The sequence below is a fragment of the Maylandia zebra genome, linkage group LG2 (genome assembly GCF_041146795.1).
Source record: "Maylandia zebra isolate NMK-2024a linkage group LG2, Mzebra_GT3a, whole genome shotgun sequence".
NCBI lineage: Eukaryota > Metazoa > Chordata > Actinopteri > Cichliformes > Cichlidae > Maylandia > Maylandia zebra.
The window spans coordinates 35355049-35369475 of NC_135168.1; the positions used below are offsets into that span (position 1 = coordinate 35355049).

The 14427-nt window shown below is 40.1% G+C and overlaps 1 protein-coding gene across 1 annotated transcript in view; it reads right to left on the reverse strand.

Moving 5' to 3' along the window:
* Positions 1 to 14427, reverse strand: part of ctnna1 (catenin (cadherin-associated protein), alpha 1) — a 78383-nt gene that overhangs the window by 9398 nt on the left and 54558 nt on the right. The window contains exons 14-16 of the mRNA XM_004541077.5: positions 13806 to 13916; positions 9776 to 9957; positions 4721 to 4826 (exon numbers count right to left, since the gene is read on the reverse strand). Of these exons, the coding sequence (XP_004541134.1) occupies positions 4721 to 4826; positions 9776 to 9957; positions 13806 to 13916 (399 nt within the window). The remainder of the gene's footprint in view (positions 1 to 4720; positions 4827 to 9775; positions 9958 to 13805; positions 13917 to 14427) is intronic.

A 14427-nucleotide genomic window follows, 5' to 3' on the forward strand; every position in this document is an offset into this window, starting at 1 on the left:
GCCAGCCAGACTCTGTCTCTCTCATCATGGTCACCTAAATGCAGCGCACAGTCATGGCAGGTTTTGTAATAAGGCAGATTGCATTAACGGGAGAGGACGTGCAAACGTTACCGCTGCTGCTGGGTTGAGATTCACGAGTCCGGAGCAGAATTAAAAACACGACATTCATTTAAGGTTATCGTGTGTTTTGTGAGCAAATGCTTTTGCATATTCGTAGTGTTTCCTCCCTTAAATGAAATATCTACTTTGCAAGTATTGCAAGTTGCCCTGCTGTCATCCGTTCTCGTAAAGTATAATCAAACTTTTGAGCGTTTGAGCTGCCATGTTTACTGCCAGGTAAATGACGCTCCGCAACGTGGTGACGTCATTCGGGGCGACTGGAATCGATAAGGGAATCGTTTGCAAAAAATGGCAAACAATTCCAAGGAATTGAAACAGTGGTTCTCAACAAGAAACTGTTTTCGATACCCATCCCTATTGAGCACGTATCAAGATAAACGAACACCATGAAAAACAAATTAAAACACTGGACTCCATCAGTATACTGGTGGTGTATTATCCTGCAGCCCTGCATCTTCTTTGCAAGACCTCTGATCAAGTGGATATTCCTTTGCTTTCTGTTTACAGAAATCTTTCCAGTAAAGGTTAATTGTAATGCCCATTCTTTTTTACTTTACCAAGCTAGTGCTGATTCTATTACTAATGAGGGTCAAGAATAAATCTTCCATGGGCAACCAACAGTTCATTTTAAACTATGTGATGATAGCTACATTTCTTAACTGCAGCTGCTAAAAAGAAGCTCCGTATTTGGTTTGGGCTGATTCAATCACACTGGCACTTGGGAATGTTAATGTGACATTGAAGCAGACAGGAGAACATCAAGCTGAGAGCACACCAGGAAGAGGAAAAACAAACAAACAAACAAAAAAAACCAAAAAAAACAAAACCTGTCGAGGTAACCACAGGGACCAATTAAAAGGTCCTCATCAATTTTTAATGTTCACACTTCACCTTGTCAGTCAGGCATTTTACTGTCGGACTTGTAAGCAAAACTGATAACTTAGCACGGCCAGAGAGAGTCATGTTAAAACACTTACATTTAACGTTGACGCTCTAAAGCAAATAGTTTCTGGCTCTGAATTCACAATAGGTGTGAATTCAAGTGTGAATGGTTGACCGTTTTTTCCTGTGTCGGCCATGCAACCTGTCCTCGATGTACCCCACCTCTTGCCCTATGGTAGCTGGGGAGCAACCCTGGGAACTCTGAAATGGACAAGTGCAACATATGGATGGATGAAAATAATAAAATGCAACTGAATGGGAGCTGATGGTGCTTGGTTAGAAAAAAAGAAATCCAAAAAAGAAATCTTCATTTGGTGGTTGAGTTGAGAATTTGTGGGCTCTCTGGGCGACTATCCTTCTTCTCTGCAGTAGGTAATTTATAACCCTGCCTGAGTACAGTGTCTAGGACCGGAGCCTGGATCAGACTGTGACCAGCGACAGAGCCAGTGGATCACCATAAATCTTTACTGATTGAATGCAAATTGGAAAAGTACATTATGTATGTCAGTAAACATCAGGAGAATAAAGCTTGCGCAACAAATGCATACAGCATGTGCATGCCTATTCTCCAAATATGTAAGCCTTATTTTATGTGCTCGTGTTTGCATGTGTACATGCAAGTGTTGGTAAGAAGGCAAGCAGCTGCAATTTATAGGCTACATAGCGGCTAACACATTTGCATTATAAATCTCAATTACATAGCATTATTTGCTTACTGGCCCCTCAGATGTAATTCTCATAAGGTGCCCTGCAGAGGAGGGTCATAAATTCTTAATAAACTGCAGTGCAGACCTTTGTACAGCAATGACCTAAATCCTGCAGCTCATCTCTGCACTACACTCATTTCTTTAAATTTTAATAAGGCTCCATTACACATATTTAACAGTTTCTCAAAAACCCCAACCTAGACCATGTCCACCTGCACAGTTCTTTTGAACACAGCACTCGTGTACCAAGCATATCATGACACAGTTGTACAAAGAAGAAATGTGGGGTGAGATACTGTGCTATCAGTCTGGGACCATCTGCCAATGTGTTTTATATGAGGAGCAAACCCTCACAGGCCCTGCAGGCCAGAGGCACAGAGCGCAAGTGATTAATATGCCTAGGTTAATGAGCAGTCCCAGCTTTGCCTTTGCTTCTCAGACTCTGTCAGTCTATGTGCATCCTGGTAGTGATTCATTTAACCACTGCTGATGGAGTATGCACACCATCCTATAGCGCACTGCCTTTGCTGCAAGTGGGCCTGTGGCATCTCCTGCTTTGTTAAAGATATGGCCCTAAAAATAAACAGCCTGCGTAAATAAATTTTTAAAAATGGCCACCTGGCAATTATGCTGCTAATTAAAAGGCGAAGCACTCTTAATAGATTCATCTCTCAGGAGAGACATACCTCTCTCAACGCAAATGCAATGCCCCCTTTCTCTCTCTCCCCCATCTCCATCATTCCCCTCGTCTCTACCCCATGTCCATCCCTGGGAGCCTTGGCTGATGTGTTATGGGAGAGTGTCGCCTGATCTGCGAGTGTTTTGGTCTCTGCTGAGAGAGAAAGGCTAAGAGGGACAGCTGGATGGGTTCAGAGGCTGAAGGGGTCCTCACTCTTGGCAAAGACTTCTGTTTCAACAGCCAAAGCTCTTCATTTATTCATACTTTGAGTGCCTCCAACCCCAAAATCCTCTCATAGTGCGTACACATAACCAAAACACACATACACAGAAAAGAAAGAAACAAGTACCTACAATGAGTTTAGTACATAAATGCAAAATAGGTACCTGAATCTATTACATCCACACACACAGACTGCCAAATGGAGAAGCATGTCAGTCAACAGACATGATTGCATGCAGGCATGCACACACAGATATGCACACTCACACCTGCACAGTTACCCATCTGTTTTCTTTGGGGGATAGCGCTGTTTTCCTTAAAGTGAATAAGCATCTTTAAAAGCAGCACTGAGGCATATAAAAGTCACTTTCCAGAGCTTATTCCCTATTCAGATGATTCAAATGCAATTAGGTCAGTACAGGTAGCACTGTTACTTTTTGATAGACGTGGGGTTGTAATATTAAGGATCTGAGGCCATCTTAAATAAAACATCAGATATGCAGGGTATTAGGAGGCCAGCAGCTCATTATGTCAGACCATAGGGGGGTGGAATCTGCTTAAAGCTGAATGCAGATGTTTCTGCTACAAGAAGGAATAACCACGACCTCTCCCTGTGCAGGAAATATGGAAAGGATACTTGAAAAACCTCTTCCCATTTGAATCAGAGGGGAACTTAAAGTACATGTATAGTAAGTAATTAGAAACGGATAAATCCCAAATCAGCTTGTAAACTTATTGCCCTGAAGTATTTAATTTAAACTCTAAAAGAAACAAACAGGCTTCTACCTTTTGCAGCATTTCACCTATATTATCAGCTGTAAAAGAACTGTTAAAGTTTTGATAAAACTCGTTGGCTTCGACATCTAAAATGAGTGAGTGCCTTTCTGAGTGACTGTGTTCTTGAATACAAGTTGACAAAACCCACAGCTATTATAGTCAAACCACAAAGAGCAAGTGATGTATTTAAGGGAGAAAGCCTCAAACTGACAACTGTGTCTTGTTAAAAACATAACTAAACTCTTCCATGATTTCACACCAAAATGTATACATGTTGGAGAGAAAAAGGTAAGCCCCAGCGTTAGAGACGGCACATGAATAAGTTGGGGGATAAATCATGTAACATGTCTCCCTGTGGAGCGCTACAGTGCAAGTATTTAAGTGAAATATGAGGCCATGGATAATTGAATGTGTGTTTCCTGATGTCAAGGACCATAGTCACTGGGGCAGGGAATAGATGTGAACAAGTGATGGAAGTGGGAGGGGGGAGATGGAAGAATGAGGGTTTAACACTGAAAGAAATGGTAAATACTGGTAAGGATTGCATCACAGTCACACAACACTTTGCAGTTAATGTCTGAAAGGACCCCACATTCTTTGATTTGCTTCTAAATAGACAAAAGAACAAATAAAAGAAAGTATTGGGGGGGGGGGGGGGGGGGGAGAGTAATTCATGTAGTGGATGTTTTCTGTTTTTGTCTGTTAAAGTTTTGTCAAAGGAAAAAAAAAAAAAAGAAAAGCTTTGCAAATTCAGGTAATGAAAACCTTGACAGTACACCACCATGTAACTTGAAACACGAATTGTTATGTACTACTGTTATTTATTTTTTTGAACAAAACAAAAAGAATAACTTTAGAAGACCTGATCACAGGGTGCCAAAGGAACTCTTCGGGGAGGGGTTTGAATTGCCAAATGTTGTAATGCACGGAAAGATGTGGTGATATGAATGAATAGGACTTTAGAGAAACTAAACAAGAGTATTCCAATGCCAGCAGGCAGACCTTTACCATTTTCAATTAAAATTGTGTGTGTTTGTCTTTAAATGATGAACATCTAATCTAATTTGTAGCATTAGACAAACTAATCAAAATGTTAATAATTTTCCATGTAGTCTGAAACATGTGCCACTGATCTGAGATTGGTCCCATTTTACATTATGTATGAGTTAAAATGTTCTGAAACAGAACAAAATCTTTTGTTACTACCTTACGAAGCTAAACATACTCTGATGTTAAGAATGAAGCTGTAGTCTACAGATTAATATTAACTTACATGGTCAGCGATGGTGCGGCCCAGCTTGTCCATTCTTGATCCTGCCTCAGCAATTTTCTTGGCAGCGCTAATGACATCAGACGTATTCTTCAGCGGCCCTTTTCCCCTGAGGAGAAGACGTGGAAAGATCAGTGACTGTTTTTGATATATTGCAAGCTCATTCAATATGCAGGAGCAGCTGTTTGTTTTAGAGACCTCTTTTTCGGTCAGAAGCAAGAATGTATCGTGAACCGGGAACACCTCAGGGAAACTGCACCAAATTCAAAGTGCACGCTGGTACACACATGTCCATACACATAAAACACTCTGGCATCATGCTGTTCTGTCAGGGATGAGAATGTGTTATAGTCCTTTAAAGTCAGAGGTTAGATTTTAAGTTTATTCTCAAAGAACTGGACTATAACACTGCACCATCAAACTCTTGTAGCACCTACATGACTTCTTATAAGATCAAGTTTTCAACTCATTTTTCCTTTGTGTTCAGTCTAATAAAACGCATATTAGCTTGAAAAAATATGCATAAAATTTACTGATGAACTGACAACACTTTGTTTCTCCACAAACTGCTTGGAAATAAACTGTCTAGAGGCGATTATATAGCACCACATGCCTTCTATCACAACAGAAAATATAAGAAAAATCTACTTAGAAACTTTTAAGCAACTTTGAAGTGTTTATCACAGTGCTAAGACACAGGACAAAGGTTGATAACACAGGGGCAAGAGACTTTTTGGATAAAGATTGCGCAATAGTGCAATAAGTTAAATATTTTTAGGTTGCCGAGGTAGTTCTGTGCTTCTGGTCACTTGGCTCCATACTTGGTACGGTAAGCTGCCACTGTTCGTCTCTAGTTGCTGGAAGACTTTCTCATCTTCACTTCTAGAGAAGTGTAACAGTTTTTAATAAACAAATAATTGTGTTACCCTGTTAAATTAACAATCTCCATTTATATTACACATGGACGCAACTGATTACATTTGCTGCAACACTCCCACATTGTTGTTTTATTATTTGCCATTGCAAGCCTTAACGTAATGATAACTTGAAGACAGCTAATGTGGCTATCGGACAAAGTACTTTAGACTACTTCCTTATTTCCCAAGGGAATGTCACACTGGATGGACAAGCATACTTGATTTGGCAGACTTCACACCGGATACCATTCCTGATGCAACCCTCCCATTTATCCGAGCCTGGCACTAGCACTAAAAGGACACTAGCCTGTGAGCCCCTGAGGTTGGGTTTGTTTATATTGGGTAATTCTTAAGCCAGGTTGATAACTTTTTAATATTGCTCAAATGGAAACTTTACTGACTTCTTCCAGGGTTTGTCTGCCCGCCTGCATGCAGCACTGCCATGTAAAGTTGTCAACATACTACTGAATTAGTCTTAAATCCAATTTATTTGTTTTTGCGCGATCAATTAGTATCCAAGTTTTTCTTTCACACACCAACTTCTCTCTCTTTTTTCCCCATCCAAGTTGGAGACAAAGAAGGCAGGAAGAGAAGGCAAGAGAATTGAAAGCAGCAAAATTGGAATCCAATTCAATTTAAGGCCTTTGGTCATTGCCACAGTATTACACATCCATTTCTGACCCATCCTGAGCCAAACAAAGCCCATCCCAGCACAGGTCAATCCAGCCCTGACCTGACCCACTGTAAAGCTTATCAGCCATTTGCCACTTTTCTGCCCCCCCAAGGGACTCTGGGACACAGTTGGCAAGAGGCACAAATTGGATTCAAAGCTTCTCTCTTCAGGCTAAAAAAATGAGCCATCCAACCCAGAACAGATGGAATTTTGTGTTCTGTTCTCTTGCTTCCTCTTCCCTCTCCTCTCATCTCATCTCCAACCCTTCCCTTCTCATGCTCTCCCTCTGCTGCTCTGATGTAAAGCAAGCCAGAGTCCTAGTGGAAAAGGCCACGCGTCAGTGCACATACTGGAAGCTCCCTGGGGACAAGTCAACCCCTGGAGAGAGCTAACGGTGCTGTGACGATATTTAGAAAAAGATTTGTAGGTTGGTAATATAATACAGAAGTTTGCCCCCAAAAAACACATTAGAATACATAAACATGGTAATCATTTTTATACTGCGAATATATACCTATGATGTCCTCCTTAAAAAAAATTGTTTAAAGCAAAAGAATTAAAGCATCATTTTCCATATCTGTCCACACAGCTGTCCGTGTGTCAATGTGAAGCATTCTACATCAAAAGACTGTGACAGGTGGCTTTCAAATATGTTGCATGTTCTCAAGCTATACACATATGCCTTATTCATGAGAGCTGCCATACAGCCATAAGCGATGCAGAGTCAACAAGGATCTCAGTCACTCTCTGCAGATTTGTCAGGAGGGAGGTCTGGATCAATTACCTCATACAGCATTAACCTTGGCAGTGCTTTGTGCCAGCTCAAGGTTGTGGGGGCAATAATTTGGACGCGGGCTGAATTAGCCAACTACTGACCTTCCATGTGCTACCACTGCATGTGAGAGTGAAGGCATAATGTGAAGATATTTATTCTGCCTGACAAATGACCATGCGTGTTCCCTCAGTCGACCAACCCGCGCGCACACATACACGGACGCATGTGAGACAAGCGTACACAGAGTCAATTCCAAACTCCCTGACAGTGCCAAATAAGAAAAGCCACAATGCTAAGTTATGGGATTAAATGAACAACTTCCACACAGTTACTATGTGGACTGTTAAAACTATTTGTAAAGCATCATTTTCAATTTATTTCAAATGGCAGTAACATAGCAGAGAGGATATAATGTGCTAATTGGAAGTAGTATGACTTATATGTATAAATTCAATTCAACTATTCAAAGGATAAATAAAGAAATTGCATATAAGGTCAGCAGCTCATCACATTGATGAAGGTGCCTCATTTTCTATCTAATAGAACACAGCATTTCTCTTTTATTACTCACATAAAAATAGTCCATGAGTTACCATTCACTGAAGTTTAACTGGGTTAATAAATTGACTTTGTGATTTCATTTTGCAAACTGTAAGAGAGGTGAAAGGCTACAAACAAAGCAACTCATCAAATGTTCACTCACATTCATACTGCAAATTCTCAAAGATTTATTAGTCATGCTTATTTTTATTATAGCTTTGTCAATCTTTGGCTGAAAACTTATAACTAAAATATTTTCGAATGATAAAATGCATTTGTTAGATAAATAATGAAAGCTGAAGTAGGCATGTGGCTGTCCGAGTTCACTAAAAAGCACTGATTTTAGTCCAGGATGAGCAGTATCATCTGCATGTCATGTAAAAAATTTTCTCTTAATCCTCTGCATGAATAAGAAGTACTGCAAGCAAACATGACTGGTTCCTATTTAACCCTGGTCAGATTGCTGGTTATGTCAGTATTTCAAATCCTCTACAGCTTTCCAGCATTCACTTTTTTTGGCCAAGGAGACGGGATCTTTGACCCATTCAGAAGATTAAGATAGAGAGGCAGCATTTCATCATCATTACGGAGGTGACTCAGAGTTAGACACACAACGTCCTCTGAGTAATTCACTTGAAAATTTAAAAAGGCACAGCCATACAAATATAGTCAGACGCAAATACAGGCAGCCAGTCAAAATGTCCACTTGTGCATGCCAACATACAAATGCACTCACACTGTAAGCTAGAAGGTAATGTAGAGATGGTGATGTTGGTGAACCATAATCAGTAATCCCTTTGGACAAGCCCCCACTGTGTACTTGGCAAGGGTCACGATTTACACTTTTCTATCATCAGCGGGTGAGAGAAAAAGCCAGTATCACATCCTTTGTGAATTTTCAAGGTCCTGAACTTACTTGTATATCCAACAATGAAACAACAATAAAGAAAGCCGTCACATGCAGCACTGAGAACTTCATCACTGAATTTGTTGTTTATGGTTTGATGCGTTTTGATGTGAAGTGAAAGCCAACAAATCTGTTAGCAAATGGCAAAGACCAGGATGAACTGAAAAAGAGCCAAATTTCTAATGAGGCCTTTGGAGGGTACTGGCTGCTACTTCTGTACAAAGGTGTGTATGTTGCTGCAGAGTCAGAGCCAAGAGTGGCGAGATCTCTTATGTCAACAGGTTCACTAAAACAGACTTGATGAAAATTTCAGGATAAGGCCATGTTTAACTACATTTGCTACCATCTGTCCACAAGACTATCTGGGCTCAACACACTAAGGTCAATCTTTTCTCATTTTGCTGCTGATACAGAGTTTGCACATAGAAGTTTAGCAAATTTAGGCACTATTCACCATCTATAGCATAAAAACGCATGTCCCAAATGTGCACAAAAAAGACCGTGTACAGGTAAAAAAAACAAAACAAAAAAACCACTGGGAATCTACTACTTACTTCAAGCTCACTTCCACTTCCAAGTAGTTTGCATATTGACAAAAAATGCTGATTTAGACAGTAATTACACGTGGCTGACCAGCTTATAACATTAAATCATGACATTTAACAGGTCTTTATTTGACTTTCCTTAGACCCATAGCTCAAATGTAGTCTCTCTTTTTTGGTGTAAAATGTCTCACCTGTCCCTGCTGAGCTCTTCACCTCTTGAACCATTTACCAAGAGTGAATACAGCCACTTTAGAGCAGCTCTGTGGATGGAGAATCCCCATTTCCAGAGCTTTATTCATGTACCAGGAGAGAGGGAGATCTGACACACTGCTTATGGCTGTGCATATTAAGATTAAAGGAGGACTGAAAAATAATCAAGCACAAAATCCTACCAACAGTGCTGCTCAAGGAAAAGGGCACTGATGCATGAATGGTACTGCTAAACTAGGTGCACAGCATTGTGCAGATATGGGCAAATGTTGGGAAAACAAATGTAGGCTTACTGGCTGATTGTATTTGACACAGGCTTAAGTTAAATATGCAATCTGACTTGGAAGGCATTTTGCCTGAAGTGCACAACAACAGAATATTAATGCGAGCAAGAGGGAAGTTGACATGCAGCACGTATTTTGTCCCCGTGCAAGTACATGAAAGTAATTACCAATCAAAGGTATTCTTTAAAGCAGTCCACTAACACTAACCTGGTGAAGTCTGTCATCTCCATCATGATCATGCACATCTGCTTGGCCAACACAATGATGTCATTGCCACTGTCGTCCCACTTGGATACCTCTGCATCCAGCTTGCTCTTCTCTTCCTGGAAGCTGGCCACCTGCTCAGCAATCTTTGCCTTCTGCTCCTGGGGCAACTGAGCCATGATAGCCTGAAGGAGGATTTATGAAAAGCATGGATGGTTAGCAAACTAGACCCAAACATACTGTTGCTGATACCATGAACATAAGTTTGGCGGCCATAATCAATGAGTGAGTCTTGTTCGAAACCACGCCTGAGAATATCAAGGCAGCAAGATATCCTACACAACTGTGTGACCCTTTGTTTAGAATTTAAACACATGCATAATTGTTCACTATTTGGTGTGTAACTTGCTTTTCAGCAATGTGCCTGAATAACGGTTGCCTGAAGTATCCTCTGAATAAATAAGTAAATAATATTGTTCTCTCATCCCCAAAATTCAAAGCTGGGTTCAAAATTATGTTCAGAGCAAGTGAGTCATATGTAACATATCTTGGAAAAATATGAACTCACCACCTCTGGCCACTGAAGACCAGTATAAGGGGAGTTAGTTACAACTACTTTATTCACGTTAAGATGTATTTATCACCATATTTATCCATCCTTTTGGACTGGAGAGTAAGAGGGCAGCTTCCAAAAAAGGCAATCAGACATCAGCCATTCAGTGAATGAGCCTGTCAGGCCAAAGTAGGCAGACACTTAAGAGCAGGAAATCCAATATCATCACACAAGTGTTCATTCTATTGCTGATAAATGGGACCCTCTCTCTAGAGGCACATAAGCTTCAAAAGAGCTGTTTATGCAGTGCACAGATGGAAAGACTGTACCTAACAAAATAGATCATCTTTGGCGATTTAAAAACAACAACAACAAAAACACTTGAAATGTACCAATGGAGCCATGAGGGATTCTTGAGATCAAGACATGTACAATCTCTCTATATTCTTAAAATATAAAGTTACAAGTAAGTTTAACCTTAAATTTAACAAATTTGGTGCGTAGTACAAATACTGTAGAACTGCAGTTCTGTCCTATCCAAGTGAATGTTGTATTGAAGTAATCTCATGACAAAAGAACACACAAAGCTGGTGTCCAGAGGCACAAAAGATTGGATTCGCAGTGTGTTACACCACGCAGGGAAAACAAAATAACTAGCTGCTCAGTCTTTTTTGGGTAGTTCACAGAGTGCAGACTGCTCAGTCAACAAACAGTCACTGGTTCCGTCTGTGACATGGTATCTAAGAGCCAGATGGCATGGATGACTGAAGGAAAGCAAACTGGAGGACATAATTCACACAATAAGTCAACTTTAAAGTACTGACTTCAAAGTTGACTTATTATCATCATTTCTTAAAAATTTAAAATTTATTCCAACTCATCTGCATACATGTGTTGTTGCTGAGCTTTATATTTGTCTGCTTTTATTACATTTCCAATCTATGCTTAAAGGTAAGTGAAGAATGTCTCTGTTGCCATGAATACTGTTAAAAAGGTCATTTGCAGTGAAAAACCTCTATTTTTAAAACAGCTAAAATGAGTGAGCAAAAGATTCTGGAGTCACCAACTGTCTTCGGGTAATTAATATAGCTTATAAACAGGTTTACGTGTGCACAAGAGCTTGCATGACTCAGAATGAAAAAATTTTTAAAAAAAAAAGCTGCTTGGCTACTATGACACTTTTCTTCAATAACATTTTAATGATAGATTAATGGGGCCAAATATTAAGAAAAATATCTTAAAGATGCCAGTTTCCTTAAAACTCATGTAAAGTTTTGATCCTCCATCATTGCTCTGTATCAATAGAACAGCTCATCTTTTAGCATTAGCCAAAAAGAGTCCTACTCATCTATAGCCATGCATTCTTTGAGAAACAGAAAAAGTAAGTAAAAGCATAACAGGTCCATTTTAAGTTGAATATAAGAGCTCTATATGGTTAAACCTTTTTCCCCCCATAACTTGAGCTATTGAGAAGACAAGCCATCATCACCAAGTACGTGGGTGAAGTGTTTGAAAAATAAACAATGGCTGGGACAGCATTAATATTAGAATACTGTTAAAAAAGACTAAATATTTCCTGCAAATATAGAAAGACTAATGTATTGGTTCTACTTTTCTCATCTTCAAATTTCATTAGAGATATAAAATTGCTCTTCAAATAAACTATTCCAATTGATGTTATTGCACCAGTCAAGTGATATTTGTCTCATCAAGTATATTTTTAAACCTACCACACATATACACACATACACACACACATATATATTAGGGGTGCAACGATATTCGTATCGATATTGAACCGTTCGATACAGTGCTTTCGCTTCGGTACGCATATGTATCGAACAATACAACATTTGTAATTTATTTTATCAACTTTCCTTCTGACGATGCTGTCTGTGTTGAGCGCTCAGTGAATCTGCGTTCGACTACTCCGCCTAGGCTGCACTGTCGAGCGCAGATCCACTGAGTGCTCAACACAGACAGCATCGTCAGAAGGAAGAGCGCAGGGCAAGCTAGCAAGACAGAAGTTAAGCTCTCCAGATCTGGCGTTTGGAATTATTTTGGTTTTCATGTGACGTATGACCCTGAAGGTAAGCGAGTCATGGACTAAAGTAAAACAGTATGTTGGATGTGCCATGCAATGCTCAATTACATGGGTGGGAGCTAGTGTGTTAGCGCAGTTAGCTCGTTAACGTGTTGGCCGTCTAGCCCCATGCACGGGGCGATCGGCGGTAGCTCGTTAACGGAGATTTGCCGTGTTGTGGCGTTAAGGTCATTTCAACGAGATTAACCTGAAAGCACTAGTGGGAACACAACGAATATGACTGCACATTTACGCCGACATCATCCTAGTGCAAAGACAAAAACAACAAGCATGCTACTAACTTTAGCCGAGTCATTTAGACAGCTGTTAGCACATGATTCTCCTTATGCTGCTGAGAATATAGCCCAGAAGAAGCGGATAGTATAGCTTTTATTTTGGAAAGAGACATTTCTCTGTAATAAACTCTCTTTTCCAAAGATGAGTGATTCCTCAATCAGATACAGGGCTTGCAATATCGCTAGCCCGACGTCCTGGGGCTAGCGATTTTTTTCAGTCGGGCTACCAAAATCTCTCTCTTCCCTGCCCGTCGGGCTATTGTAGGAAGAAAAATATATGTCAATGCTTTTGCATTCTTTCAGAAATGTAGCTGGGTAATTATGTCATTGGCATCGGTGAGCCACTGTCAATATGTGACATATTGAAATCGCGTTTGAATTTGCGCTTGTTTTTTTGCTTTCACTTTGCAATCGCGCGAACTGTGTATAGAGAGCGACAGCACTGATCTGTGAGTGATGATAATTTGTGCACCAATTCCTCTGACATCGTCTTATTAATCGTTAGCTCACTATGCAAACATGACAAGTGAAATCTCCCGCAGCAAGCTTAAACATGTGAGAGGTTGATCGCGCAGAGAATCGCTGAGCTTATGTGAGTGCGTGTGTAAAAGCAGGAGGATATACATTTCATTTCTTCTGAGCCAAATAAGACAGGTCAGGGTGAAGAAGTGACAGCCAAAGAAAAGCTTACCACAAAACGGAGAAGTTATGACAAATCAGACTATAAGGCAAAAAGAAAGTGCAGCTTCATGGTTTCATGGACAAAAGAATTTCTGTGGCTGCAATATGACGAGCTAAATAACCAGGGCTGCACATAAGTGGTCCGCAGGTGCGCATTCGCTGTCAAAATAAAAAACGCGCACAAGGGTTAGGGTTAAATTTAAAAACTGTACTTTTGAGTTAAAATATATATTTATAATTTTAATAAATGACAAATTAAAAAGGCATGAACATTTTTTTTGTATCGAAAAAATATCGAACCGTGACACCAAAGTATCGAACCGAACCGTGAATTTTGTGTATCGTTGCACCCAAAAAATAAAATTTTATATTTTAGAGGAAGAGGAGTAAATACAGAATCAGAACCTCTGAACAACATACCCGTGCACTTTGGCCAGCAATAAGCTGGTCATCCTCTGTCTGCACACTGGTCCTGCTGCGAACATCAAAGTCTTCAGTCTCAAAGTCAGAGTCATCCAATTCCTCTGGAGTCTGTAACAGGACAACAGAGCATGAGAAGATGTCAAAAGAAAGACAAACATCCCCAAAAAAAAAAAAGTCCAGGAGGAGGGGAGAAAAGAAAAATGGGAGATGAAGTGGAATAAGGTAAGAAAAAGCTGTTTGTACATAAGTGGGGAACATAAAATAATATTGGCATACTACAGCATTGTGAACACTATTAAATAGCAAAACTGCTTACCATCTATGAGAAATGCCTTAGTGCTGCCAGACAGGGCAGCATGAGATAAATGTCTACCCTCTTCACAGCTTGGTAGAGAAACTGTAAACTCCAAATGAATTTGTAAATCAAGTGTAATGTGCTGCCTGTGCATCTTGAGAGGGAAAATGAAGGTATGAGCTGGTACGAAACATATTGGGAGCAAAACACTTTAGAGGCCCATCTGTCGCTATCTGCAGAAAGGCGAGTGAGGCATGAATTGTGTTTTTCCAGAATTTTGCCACTTCATCTCAGATCCTTTACCTCTTGCCCTGAATGCAAAAC